The sequence below is a fragment of the Panthera uncia genome, chromosome B1, assembly GCF_023721935.1.
Source record: "Panthera uncia isolate 11264 chromosome B1, Puncia_PCG_1.0, whole genome shotgun sequence".
Lineage (NCBI taxonomy): Eukaryota > Metazoa > Chordata > Mammalia > Carnivora > Felidae > Panthera > Panthera uncia.
In genome coordinates this window covers 151,570,456-151,585,161 of record NC_064811.1, presented here as the reverse complement: position 1 = coordinate 151,585,161, position 14,706 = coordinate 151,570,456, and the positions used below count along the sequence as shown (strand labels likewise).

Below are 14,706 nucleotides of genomic sequence, written 5' to 3'. Positions count from 1 at the left end.
GAAAGAAAGAAAGAAAGAAAGAAAGAAAGAAAGAAAGAAAGAAAGAATACTGTTTATACAGACAAGAAATTGGAAAATAAGTGACAGTAAACATCTTTGTATGTATTACATATGATTACTTTTATTTCTGTATGATAGATTCCCAGAAATTGGACTGGTAGGTTACAGGGAGAAGGAAGTACTTTACCTTTTATACATGATACCAGATTTCTTTCCAAAAATGGGGCACCTGGGTGGCTCAGTCTTGACTGACTCTTGATTTCTGCTCAGGTCATGATCTAACTGTCGTGGGATTGAGCCCTGCCTCATCAGGCCTTGCACTGAGCTGCGGAGCCTGCTTAGGATTCTCTCTCCCTGTCTCTTTGCCCCTCCCCTGTGTGCTCTTGCTCTCAAAATAAATAAACTTTAAATAATACACAAAAGGATGTCCTAATTCATTTAGATGATAAAATATGACAGTACTTTCTTGATGAGATATTATCAGTCTTCTACATTTTTGCTAAAGTGCTGTCTCATTAGAACCACTTAATTGTTATTTCACTTTTAGTAAGTTTGAGTATTTTTTATAAACTTGATAATTTGAATCTGCTCTGTCTCTACATGTCAAATATTTTTTCCAGTTTAATTGCTTAGTTTGTTGATGCTTTTTTCACTTTTTATGTCTAAGAAATTTTGAACTTTTATGTCTGCCTGTCTCTTCAAATTTTTGCTCTTTGTTAAGATTGTTTAAAAGACATATCATCTTATAAATTTTACTGTAGAATGTGTTGCTGTGATTTATTTTTTTCACTTGTTCTTCTTTATCCTACCTGGAGCTCTTTTTTTTTTTTTTTTTAATAAATAATGTAAGATAAAGATCTATTTTTTTTTTTTGCTTGATAACCAGTTTTGTAATGATCATTTGAGAAAATAATTTATCCTTTACTGCAGAAGTAGAATTTAACTTCTGACTTGTACATTTTTTCATATGTGCTGGAATCTATATTTAAGGCTTTTATTCTGTTCCACTCATCTGTGTGTCTATTCTTAAACCAGTGCCATATTGATTTGATTATTGTCTTTTGAATGTATTTTGATACATATCATTGAAGTCTATTTTTAATTTTCTCCTTTTGCTCAGGTTTTTTGGTGATTCTTGGACTTTTTGCTTTATAACTTTAAGTTCCTGTTTTTAAATTAAAAAAAAAAAACAAATCTTTTGGCATTATTTCTCAATATGGTCATGTATAAATATTGGGAAAAAGTACTGTGAATGAAATATTTTTCCCATTATTTTTGTATGTGTTAGTTTCTAAACTAGAGAATTTTTTTTATTTTTTTATTTTTTATTTTTGAGAACTTTTTAAAATTTTAACTGTATTGTATCATACCTCTTATTGATAATTTACTTTTATTTCAATTTTCTTTTACTATAATTGCTTGTATTTTCTAAGTATTCCATCAGGTCATTAACAAAAAGGTATTTTGTCTTTCATTCTGATATTATGCCAGTTAATTCATTTTCGTGTCTTAATTAGTTCCTATAGTCTTTAAGTCATTGTTGAATTTTTTTTTTTTTATTTTTTTAACGTTTATTTATTTTTGAGACAGAGAGAGACAGAGCATGAACGGGGGAGGGGCAGAGAGAGAGGGAGACACAGAATCGGAAGCAGGCTCCAGGCTCTGAGCCATCAGCCCAGAGCCCGACGCGGGGCTCGAACTCGCGGACCGTGAGATCGTGACCTGAGCTGAAGTCGGATGCTTAACCGACTGAGCCACCCAAGCGCCCAAGTCTTTGTTGAATTTTAAAGGGGTTAGTGGGCTTCCTGTTCTAATCCCTAATTTAATTAATTTTATTTATTGATTTATTGAATGAGTAATGATTCAATGATTCATGATTAAAATAATAAAAATTAACTGTGAATAGTCTCCTTCCCATCTTTTCCCTAATCGTTTCACTTCCCACCCTGTACTGAAAGTAACCACAGATCATCAGATTTCCATATAGAAGCAAGTTCTTGATCTATACATAAACACACATACCTCTGTACAATGTATGTACAAATTTATTGTATGTTCATATAACCTTAATTTTATTTGAAATGGTTATCGTGTTTTGCTATATATGATACTACTGTTCTTTTTTTCAGAAATGATTAATTTTTTTGTTTTATTTTTTTCCATAGAGCTTTATTAAAAAGCTGAGGGGCACCTGGGTTGCTCAGTCAGTTAAGTATCCTCTTGGTTTCTGTTCAGGTTATGATCTCACAGTCGTGGGATCAAGCCTCACATTGGGCTCTGTGCTGAGCATGGAGCCTACTTGGGATTCTCTCTCCTCTCTCTCTGCCCCTCTCCCCTGCCAGTACTCTTTCTCTCTCTCAAAATAAATAAATAAACATTTAAAAAATGGTTGCTGAATTATATCAAATGCTTTTCAGCATCTAATGATACGATGATATGATTTTTTTCTCCTTAATTTGTTGATGTATTAGATTATGTTGATTAAAAAAGAACCACTTGTATTTCTGCAATAAATTATAGTAGTATATTATTTTTGACATGTGCCTGGACTCTATTGTCTAATGTTATTTTTTTAAATTTATAATTACATTTAATTTTTTTTAATATTTATTTATTTTTGAGAGAGAGAACACATGTGTGCAGACACAAGTAGACTGCACTGTCAGCACAGAGCTCAACGTGGGACTTGATTTCATGAACCCTGGGAGATCATGACCTGAGCTGAAACCAAGAGTGGGATGCTTAACTGACTGAGTCTCCCCGGCGCCCCTAGAATCATATTTAACTTCAAAGTGAAATCAGTTTATGGGTATATTTTATGTACTAGTACCTTTATTAGATTTTTGCATTGAGTTATTTTTACTTGATAAAATGACTTGAAGCATTTTTTGTATTTTTCTGTGGTTTACTATTATTAGAATTATGTTTTTTTAAAGATTAAGAATCTACTGAGAACCCAGCCCAGTGTTGATGTTTTTCTATAGTAGATTTTTAATTACCTTTAATTTATGGTGTTTTGTTCTACTCAATTCATTTCTCCTGGGTCAATTTTGATATTTTCTATTTTACTGGGAAATCATCTTCTCTTTCAGGTTTTGAAATGAATTGCCATGAAATTGCATTTGTCTTTTTAAAATTTGTCTTGTTTTCTTAATTATCTCCTATATTGTGGTTGTATTTCTCTTTCATTCTGAATCTTGTGAGTTTTCACTCCTCTTGTTCCCTTTTTTTTTCCACCCACTCATCAGACTCTGATTATTTAATCATCTTTCAAAGAGCTACCTTTTCGATTTATTTATGTTCTCTATAAAGTCTTTACTTCTTATGAATTTTAAGTAATATCTCTTAATTTCTTCTTCCTAATTTATTTTGATAAATTTTGTTTCTTTTCTCATTTCTTTTTTAAGTGTTTTTCTCTCTTGCCTTTTAAAAATATTAAAATTCTTTAAGGCCATAAATTTACTTCTGCATATAAATTTTACTGGATCACATGGGTTTTAATTATGATTTTATTTATATATTGTCATAGCTTACCACATAGAGCATAATTTCCCTTTTGATTTCCTAATTGATCCAAAGATTATCTAGTGTCATAGGTTTTAAGGAAAGATATCGTAATTTTTTTTTGAAAATTTTAAGGTATATATCTCTGAAGTTAATTAAAACTTTCATTATGACCATGTTTATGATAAGTCATGGTAGTGAACATAGGAAAATCTGTTTTTGGTTAGAGGGTTACAAGGTAGCTTTTAAAAATCATGTTAATTGATACTATAATTAAATTTATATTCTTTCCAACTGTATTTGTCTATTCTAAAAAGTATACTGAAATTACTGTATATTTCTATTTTTAAAAATAAATTTATTAAAGTTCTAGCAAATTTTGCTTTCTTACCTGCTATGTTATTTTGTGTATACAAGTTTGTAACTCTTATATTTTAATCATAAACTGTATATTTTATAATTATATACTCTTTCTCTTTATACTGATAAGTACTTTTGACATTAAAATTATACCTTGACTGATACATGTTTCTCTGCAGTTACCTGAAAACAAAATACTCTTTTCCCCCAAAAGATGCTCATTGCTTTCCTTGCCGGCTCCTTGACCTTGAAGAGATGAGACTTTTAAGGGTACTTTTATTTTCTGCCCCTCTTCTTTTTTTCCCTTGAGCCTCTTCTTCCTTGTGAGATCTTGGAAGTATTTTTACTTCTGCTTACCTTATCTTCATCTCACCTGTCTACAACTCTTTTACTTTGTATAGTTTAGAAATTTATTAAAATTTCTTTTATGATATAGTGTTTTTGTTTCAGGAGTCTTTATCATACAAGTTATACATTCCTAGACATTTGGTTATTATTTAAATGTGTATTATATAATAGAAACTGGAAGTTTCATTGCTTACAGTATTATCCTTTCTCTTCATCTTCCCTATTACCACATCTCTTATTCTGGTTTGTTTTTTCTTAGAACCTTTTCTTAATTATTTTTCTTAGTTGGGATGCCTGAAAAAATACATTCTCTGAAGTTTTACATATTTACAAATTTTTTTCACATACCAAATGTAAGCTTTGTTGGTACAGAATTATTTTATCTTTGTCATCTGAGAATGTTCTTCAACACACACTCTCTCTTTCTCTCTTTTTAAAGTACAAAAGATGAAGAGTCCAATGAGGAGCTGAATCTTTAACTTTTATAAGTTACTTGCTTTTAATTTTATTTTTATTTTTTTAGAAAGAGACAGAGCATACACAGGAGACAGGGACAGGGGAAAAAAGAGAATCTTAAGCAGGTTCCATGCTCAACCTGACGTGTGGGGCTCAATCCCACCACCCTGGGATCATGACCTGAGCCAAAATCACCAGCTGTGTGCTCAACTGACTGAGCCACCCAGTGGCCCCCTAGGTTACTTGCTTTTTAGAGCTGAATGTGATCCAGTATCCATGAATTTTTATCCTTAAAACCTTCTTAAGCTCAGATTTCTTATGCTTTAAATTTTTTGAGTATAGTTGATACACATGTTACATTAATTTCAGGTATACAACATAGTGATTCAGCATCTCTTAATGTTATGCTATGCTCGCCACAAGTGTAGCTACCACCTGTCACCAAACAGTGCTTTTGCAATATCATTAACTATAATCCATATGCTGTACCTTTTATTCCCATGACTTATTCATCACAGAATAGGAAGCTTGTATCCCACTTTCCTCCCATTTTGCTTATTTATCCCTTCACCTCCCTTCCCTCTGGCAACCATCAGTTTGTTTTCTGTTATTTATAGGTCTGATTCTGATTATTCTTTGTTCACTTATTTTTTAGATTCCATACGTGAGTGAAATCATATGGCATGTGTCTTTTTCAATCTGACTCATATCTGACTCTCTGGGTCAATCCATGTTTTCTCAGATGGCAAGATTCCATTCTTTTTTATGGCTGAGTAATATTGCATTGTATGTATATGCCACATTTTCTTTATCCATTCATTTATCAGTGGACACTTAGGTTGCTTCCATATTTTGTCTATTCTAAATGATGCTGTAATAAACATAGGGGTGCATATATATTTTTGATTTATTGTTTTTTATTTTATTTGGGCAAATAGTAGTGGAAGTACTAAATCATAAGGTATTTCTATTTTTAGTTTTTTAAGAAACCTCCATGCTGTTTTCCATAGTGGCTGCACGATTTTTACATTCTCACCAGCAACGTAAGAAGGTTTCATTTTCTCCACATCTTTGTCAGTACTTATTTTCTGTTGTTTTTTTTTTTTTTGATAGTGCCCTTTCTAATGGCTATGATCTTAATATACATCTTTATTTAATTATTAAACTCATTTTTAAAACAAGGTGTAAAAAAATCTGTCTTCTATGTAGAGGGGGCTTTGTGACAATGAGCCTGAAAGTAGAGAACTCATAGCACCGTACTTGCTTTTTTAGAATGTTTTAGTTCTATTTTATTTTATTTTATTTTATTTTATTTTATTTTATTTTATTTTATTTTATTTTTTTCTTTTTAACTTAGAGAACACACAAGCAGAGGAGGGGCAGAGAGAAAGGGTGAGAGAGAGAGAATTCCAAGCAGGCTCTGTACTGTTGGTGTGGAGCCTGATGCAGGGCTTGAACTCATGAACCGTGAGATCATGACCTGAGAGATGTTTAACCGACTGAGCCACCCAGGTGCCCCTAGAATATTTTAGTTCTACTGAATATTTTAAACCCATTTATATCTATAATATGAATGACATAAACGCAGTGATTTGCAGTTACACAAGTCTGTATCAGTAACTTTATATCAGTTTCCTCACTTGTGAAATGACAATCTTTGGTGATTTACTTCTGAGATTGTCTGATTCAGTTGTACCGTGGTCCTCATACTTGCATAATAAAGGTCAGTCAGGATTGTTGTGAGGCATTTGCCAGCCCTCTGAAGATTGTGGAAGGATTCCCTTTCTAGTCTATATATTCCTCACGTATACATGTAAAAGGCCGTCAATAAAGGTCTATTTAATCCCTAAACATACCTCATAGTCTCCTTTAACTGTTCCTTCTCCCCAAAATCTTTCCTCCACGGATTCTCACACTTCTCTTCACACTTTGGTTTGGTGGAAGTCTTATTCTAATCTTCAGCTAACAGCTGAGATCTCACTCTAAGAAGTCTTCCCAGTTCTCTGTAGCCTAAAATAATCTCTAAATTGTTACTCTCAGAAAACTTGTATTTTTAGTCTTATCACATTATGCATGTTATTATAGAGGTAGGGGTGTGTGTGTGTGTATAATTTTTATTTGACCTTCTCCTATAGTTTAATATGCTCCTGCATTACTGGGGTCTTATCTTACTGTTATGATTTTCTGCCTATCTCAGGGCAAGTAGGTATTTAGTGTATTTTTTTAATGTCTATTTATTTGAGAGAGAGAGAGAACGAACAGGGGAGGGGCAGAGAGAGAGGGAGACACAGAATCTGAAGCAGGCCCCAGGCTCTGAGCTGTCAGCACAGAGCCCGACGTGGGGCTTGAACTCAGAAACCGTGAGATCATGACCTGAGCCAAAGTCAGACACTTGACCGAGTAACCCAGGGGCCTCAGAATTTAACATATTTTAACTGGATTTGAGCAAGAATGAAAAGTGTATATTGACCATTAATCAGTTTTGTGGCTTAGTTTTGATATTTTTACAATCAGCAGCATTTTCAGTAGGTTTTCTTTGTACTTCTATTTTTTTTTAGGACAGGTATTTTTTAAGTCAGCAAGAAAATTAACCACAACAGGAACTTCATTAAAGCTACAATTCAGGATATGCAAATATGAAAGGTTTCTAACTTTACCCTGTACATTTCGCATATATCATTAGTCACTGTTAGACACTTTGGTCTTGCTTAATATAATTCAGTGCTGAGTGTGTATTTTAGTGTGAGAGTTTTGACATCAACATTTTTAACTTTCGTGTAATTTATAATCTTAACTTTGAGTTAATGGAAATTGTTGCCTCTTTAGATTGTGGTTTGAAACTGCTAATAAGTCCAATCAGTAATACATGATCTTTAGCTTCTAAACCATGAATAGTAGATTTCATTTTTTGTTAAAATCTATGTCTAAATTGAAAGGGGTCGAAGGGTCTGAATGGTGAATAAAAGCAGTAGAATGCTAATCAGAAGATAGAAGTACTAAACTCACTCTATTAATTTACATTGTGTTCAGTAATCTAAAGCAACATGCATATTAGTCTCCTTTTTAAATTGGTAATAGCCCCTGCGACTTGAGAGTTTGTGAAGTGCTTCATGACCACCATTTAAAAAAATGTGTTAACTTCTATAGCTCTTCAAGGTAGTTATCAATCATCCCTGTTTTATAGATGCAGACATTGAGACTTAGAGAAATTAAGTCACTCAAGATTTGGCTAGTAGTTAAATAAGTACTAAAATACATGGAAGTATACCCCAGAATTTATTCCATAGTTAAAACCTTTAGCTGCAATCATGGGTTTTTTGCTTTAGAGGATTCTACATAAATGCACTGATACTGTTATCAAAAAGTTGTCTTGAGGGGTGCCTGGTGGCTTAGTCAGTTAAGCATCCAACTTCAGTTCAGGTCATTATGTCAGGGTTCGTGGGTTCGAGGGTTCGAGCCCCACGTCAGACTCTTCACTGACAGCTCAGAGCCTGGAGCCTGCTTCAAATTCTGTGTCTATCTGCCCCTCCCTGCTGTGCACACACTCTCTCTCTCTCTCAAAAATAAACATTTTTTTTTTCAAAGGCTTGAATGTCACAATAATACATATGTTCCGTCACAAGTTTAAATGTTTCCCTGGGTGATGTCTGATAACAGATTAAATTTCAGGGGTATGATTTTCATTACTTTTTCCAAGGTAATAATTTTGAAAGCTATCAATAATATTTTTTTATTTTTAAAATTTTGCTTCAAACCAAGGTTTCACTTAAAATTACAAAATAATTTTTAAAACGTGGCTACCTGATGTTGACTGTTAATATCTTTACGATATGTAATTAAAATTTTTATTCAACATTTAATTACCAAGTATTTCTGAATTTTCTGTCTTTATTCTACAGAATGATAAATAACGCTGATCATCTCTAGAAAGGATATTGATTCACCTCATGTAAAGTATGCTCAGTTCCTTTCCAGTGGTGTAAGTATCTAGTCCTTTTCTTAATTTTATCTCTTAATTGTTTTAATAAAGTGAAGAAATCATTATGATTATGATCCAGAAATGACAGCAGTCATTTGTAGAGTTGAAAGAATTTTTTCATAATCATGTGGAAAGGAATGAATTTTCAAATTACCTTTCTCTTCTGTTTTCAACTTTGAAGTCTGACATTAATTTTCAACTTGAAACTACTCTACTAATTATTTCAAACTGTTTAATAGCCTAGAAACTTCCAAAATAGATGGCTAGCTACTATTCAATTCCTTGTAACAAGCAGAATATTGGAAGCATGTTACTTTAACACTGCCTTTGTATGCAGACTCCTAAGCACCTTAGCCATTTTCCTTTACCTACTGGAGATAATGTAGTTAAGTCTATTAGCTAATGTCATTGGTAGCCTTTCTTTGGAGTCAGGCAAAAAATACAAATTGAGATGGTGGTATTATGTTGAGAGTTTTTTTTTTTTTTTTGTGCTAGGATATGAACTGTAACCACTAGTTCATATTAAATAGGCCTCTGAATAAAAGTATTCCGGGAATTTCAGATATTAGAGAAGATAAAGTATCTATTAGCTCATTAAGTGGATCTTTGAAGTCTAATGCAGAGTGCCTTTAGCATAAGTATTTTCTAAAATTTGGTGTAGTCTATGTTTCGATTAAATTCCTTCCGTTTTGTTTGACAGTTCTCTAATCCAGTAAGTAGACATTAACATAGATTTTCTTTATTATTTAGGTTTTTCATTAAAGTTTTTTCCTGTCTCATTGACTCTATCACATATCGAAAAGTCTCTGGAATAGGCCCAAGTGATGTAAACTGTAGCCTGAATTTTTGGTAAATAGCTATGTCTTTGGGAAATGGCAAGGCACTGCATTGCTTTGGGACTTAATTTCCTTTTTTTTTTAATGATATAATTGCTGATAGCTATTTTTAATAGCCATTAGAATGTAAGCATCATGAGGTGAGGAGTTTTTGCCTGATTAGTTCCTTGTTGCATCCTTTCTTCCTTGTATAAGGTCTGACACATAGGGCATATTCAGTAAATGTTAGTTGAATGAATGATTTTTCTCTAAATAGTGTCCAGATTTCTGATTCCATACCTAGTTTATATTTCCTTCTATAAACTTGCATGTTTTTACTTGAATTTGTTTCCCCAAACATGTATGAGGTGGCTACAATAAAAAATGTCATCTTAATGATAATTTAAAAGTAATTATTGTAAAGTGTGATTGGCACAGTGAAATATAATTTTGTTTCTCTCAAAGTCTTTTTATATATGAAAGAACTTTTTTATACTGTTGTCTTTTTTATACTGCTTTTTTATACTTTTTTTATTGTTTTGCTTTAGTCAGTTCTCCTATTGGTTTGAATTATAGAATCATCTTAACATACTCAATCCCCAGTAAATCTTCATTTCTCACTTATTCTCACTTCCTGTCATTTTTAAACTTTAAGACTTCCACTCCTTTGATGGTAATAATTATGAAAGAAGTTAATGTGCCATAAATACTAAGAAGGGCCTGAGTACATCTTTAGTTGATGAATATTATGATTAGAATGTGTTAGATCATCATGTGGTAAATACCATGTATGCAAAACAAAAGTAACTTATGACTAGATCATATTTTGCTTACTCATTCTAGATGAAAAGATAGCAGAATCAAACTGAAGAAAATGCTGTTATTTAATAAAATCTTATTAACTGTTAATGCTTTACAAGCAAGGTAGTAATGTCATTTTTGCACAGGTGATTTCAAGATTAATCATTTGTGGATGGTTTAACCTTCTTTGCTTTGTATGTTTGTAGAATTTAGGTTTTTTTTAAAAATATTTTTTTTTAACGTTTATTTATTTTTGAGACAGAGAGAGACAGAGCATGAACGGGGGAGGGTCGGAGAGAGAGGGAGACACAGAATCCGAAACAGGCTCCAGGCTCTGAGCTGTCAGCACAGAGCCTGACGCAGAGCTCAAACTCACGGACCGTGAGATCATGACCTGAGCCAAAGTCGGACATTTAACCAACTGAGCCACTCAGGCGCCCCTGTAGAATTTAGTTTAAGAAAGTGTTCTGGACCTCATGGTTATCTAAGAAGGGTTTAGGTGCATATCCAAGTAGGGATAAAATTTATTATAAAATAGGTTTACTATTATGGTCTGATACAGTATCGTCTTTTAGAGTATCCGTTTATGAACTGAGCCATAATTCCTGAATTTAATTGTTCTTTTCTGCTTTAAACATTGTGTTACTGCAGTGTCAAAATTCTTCTCACATCATTTTCAATTATTGTTGGCCTGAGTCTGCATTCAGATTAGTAATTTAAAGTGAAAGATACTCCTTATCCTGTGAATAGTATTTGTGCTACAGAAGAAAATTAATTCAGTTTTTACACATTATCTTTTTTTCTGCTTATAAAAGAATTGCTGGTATTGTGGACATAGATGAACTTTGTAGGTCATTTACTGCCATAATTTCAGGATTACGTGCTTTAGGTAAATTATAAGAAACAAAGTGTAGAAATGACAGAATGTACCTTTGTTAATGCACATTAAAATACTATTCTTGATATCTAAGAAAACTTCTAATCTTGGCATTTTCTCAGTGAAACATAGTACCTTCAGTGTTATATGTAGGATTTGATCCTGCTCATCATGCCATTGTTATTCTACTCTATAGTGATCATACCTTCCATTCTAGCAATTGTAGATCTTTTTACATTAGGTATATCTTTGTACTAGGGACCTCTTTTGGTGCAAGGCACAAACATCTAATTTAAACAAACTTTGGGAGGAAATTTAAGCTCTTACATCACATACAGTAAGAGCAGAGATATAGCAGTGTCTCAGGAATTGCTAGAACAAAGAATATGAACACTGCAGAGCTTTCCCTTTTGCTCTGCATTTCCTGCTATGTCTGCTTTATTCTGCTACAAAGTGGCTTCTTCCACAAGGTGAAGAATGTACCAAACTAATGTCTTCCTGCAACTGAGCACAGTTAGAGTGACTGTCCATCTTCCTGCTGGTCTAACCTAAATATTTTGATGAAAGCAAGACTTGACTTCCTTGTGTACCTACCCCTGTGATTGGAAACAGTGAGGCATTCTAGGCAGACAAAATAATACACATTATCTCCTTTTCTGGCTGTTATCTCCTTTTATGGCTTTTGGGATAAAAGTGTTTCCCATAGTCAGTTAATCTGAAATTACCTAAAATACTAAATTGTTTTAGATTCTGTGTGAATTGTTAGTTTTGATATTTCCAATACAAGCTTTAGGATGGATTCTTTTCAGTAATTGGTTAAATTCACATAAAATTTATTTTAGTTTTATGCTAACATACAGACTGCTGCTCCATACAGAGAAAGGTTTGAAGAATTATATACAGATACTATTGTATTGATTTTTTTTTTTTTTTTTTTTTTTTTTTTTTTTTGTCCATATAATAAAACAGTTCTTGAAGTCTCATTTAAGTAAGGTCAGTTTTGGGGGCACCTGGGTGGCTTAGTCGGTTGGGTGTCTGACTTCGGCTCAGGTCATGATCTCACAGTTTGTGAGTTTGAGTCCCACCTCAGGCTCCATGCTGACAGCTTGGAGCCTGGAACCTGCTTCAGATTGGGTGTCTCCTCTCTCTCTGCCCTTCCCCTGCTTGCACTCTGTCTCTGTCTCTGTCTCTGTCTCTGTCTCTCAATTAAAAAATAAAAAAATTTAAATTAAGGTCAGTTTTGGGGTACCTGGGTGGTTCAGTCAGTTAAGTGTCCAACTTCAGCTCAGGTCATGATCTCGCAGTTCACGAGTTCGTGCCCTGTCAGGCTCTGTGCTGACAGCTCAGAGCCTAGAGCCTTCTTCGGATTCTGTGTCTCCCTCTGTCTCTCTGCCCCGCCCTCACTCATAATGTCTCTCTCTCTCTCTCTCTCTCTCTCTCTCTCTCTCTGAAAGATAAATAAAATATTTTAAAAAATTTTAAGTAAGGTCAGTTTATGAAGTATTTTGAAAGCATTAAGACTGATGTTAGCAAAGGACAGGCCTACTTTATTTACAAGAGAAAAGAATGGTGTATGGAAACCTCAGCCTATCAAATCAGTAAATTAAGGGGTCAGTTTTTTGGATTACTAAAGGGATTGGGCAGTCAATCTTTTATTTTTTAATTTAATTTTTAATTTTATTTCCAGTATAGTTAACATGCAGTGTTATATTAGTTGCAGATGTACAATATAGTGATACAATTATATACTCAGTGCTCATCATGATAATTGATGACAGGATTACTCTTAATCCTCTTCGCCTATTTCACCCATCCCTCACCAGCCTTCCCCTTGGTAACCATCAGTTTGTTCTCTATAGTTAAGAGTTTGTTTTTTGCTTTGTCCCTTTTTTCTCTGCTCGCTTGTTTTCTTCCTTAAATTCCACATGAGTGAAATCATATGTATTTGTCTTTCTCTGACTGACTTATTTCACTTAGCATTGTACTCTCTAGTTCTATCCATATTGTTGCAAATGGCAAGATTTCATTATTTTTATGACTGAATAATATTCCATTGTATATCTATACCACATCTTTTTTATCCATTCATCTGTCAGTGGATACTTGGGCCACTTCCGTAAGTTGACTCTTGTAAATAATGCTGCAGTAAACAGAGGGGCTCATCTATCTTTTTGAAATAGTTTTTTGTTTTCTTTGGGTAAATACCCAGTAGTAAAATTACTGCATCATAGGGTAGTTCTATTTTTAAATTTTTGAGGAACCTCCATACTGTTTTCCACATTGGCTGCGCCAGTTTGCATTCCCACCAGTAGTGCATGAGGGTTCCTTTTTCTCCACATCCTCACCAACACTTGTTTCTTGTGGTTTTGATTTTAGTCATTCTGACAGGTGTGAGGTGAGATCTTGTAGTTGTTTTTTTTTTGTTTTTTTTTTTAAGTTTTTTGAGAGAGAGAGTGTCAGCGGGGGGGGGGGGGGGGGGGGGGGGGGGAGGGACAGAGAGACACAGAATCTGAAGCAGGCTCCAGGCTCCAAGCTGTCAGCACAGAGCCCAACGGGTGGCTCGAACACGTGAACCGTGAGATCATGACCTGAGCCTAATGCAGATGCTTAACTGATTGAGCCACACAGGTGCCCCTAGGGATCTTGTAGTTTTGATTGGCATTTCCCTGATGATAGTGATGTTGACCATCTTTGCGTGTGTCTGTTGACCATCTGTATGTCTTTTTTTTTTTTTTTAACGTTTATTTTTGAGACAGAGAGAGACAGAGCATGAACGGGGGAAGGTCAGAGAGAGGGAGACACAGAATCCGAAACAGGCTCCAGGCTCTGAGCCGTCAGCACAGAGCCCAACACTGGGCTCGAACTCATGGACTGCGAGATCATGACCTGAGCCAAAGTTGGCCGCTTAACCGACTGAGCCACCCAGGCGCCCCAAGTATGTCTTTAGAAAAATGTCTGTTCGAAAAAAAAATGGAAAAATATTCCATGCTCCTAGATAGTTAGAACAAATATTGTTAAAATGTTAATACTACCCAAAGCAATCTACATATTCAATGCAATACCTATCAAAATAACACCAGCATTCTTCACAGAGCCAGAACAAACAATCCTAAAATTTGTATGGAACCAGAAAAGACCCTGAATAGCCAAAGCAATCTTGAAAAAGAAAACCAAAGCAGGAGGCATCACCATCCCAGTCTTTAAGCTGTATTACAAAGCTGTAATCATCAAGAAAGTATGGTACTGGCACAAAAACAGACACTCAGATCAATGGAACAGAATAGAGAACCCAGAAATGGACCCACAAACGTTTGCCCAACTAATCTTTGACAAAGCAGGAAAGAATATCCAATGGAAAAAAGACAGTCTTTTCAGCAAGTGGTGCTGGGAAAACCAGACAGCAACATGCAGAAAAATGAACCTGGACCACTTTCTTACACCATACATAAAAATAAACTCAAAACGGATGAAAGACCTAACTGTAAGACAGAAAGCCATCAAAAGCCTAGAGGAGAAAGCAGGCAAAAACCTCTTCGACCTTGGCTACAACAACTTCTTACTCAAAA

General features: G+C 34.2%; 1 protein-coding gene across 7 annotated transcripts in view; it reads left to right on the top strand.

Annotated features, from left to right (window-relative positions):
* The window catches only part of HMBOX1 (homeobox containing 1), a 204,606-nt gene that overhangs the window by 66,106 nt on the left and 123,794 nt on the right, over positions 1 to 14,706 (top strand). For 6 of the 7 annotated variants that reach the window (XM_049632366.1, XM_049632365.1, XM_049632362.1 and 3 more), the window contains exon 2: positions 8,568 to 8,647. In XM_049632366.1, coding sequence (XP_049488323.1) covers positions 8,625 to 8,647 — 23 coding nt within the window. In that variant the 5' untranslated portion in view covers positions 8,568 to 8,624. Of the gene's footprint in view, positions 1 to 1,591; positions 1,793 to 8,567; positions 8,648 to 14,706 lie in introns of those variants that run through there. The other variant, XM_049632364.1, reaches the window with a different exon arrangement.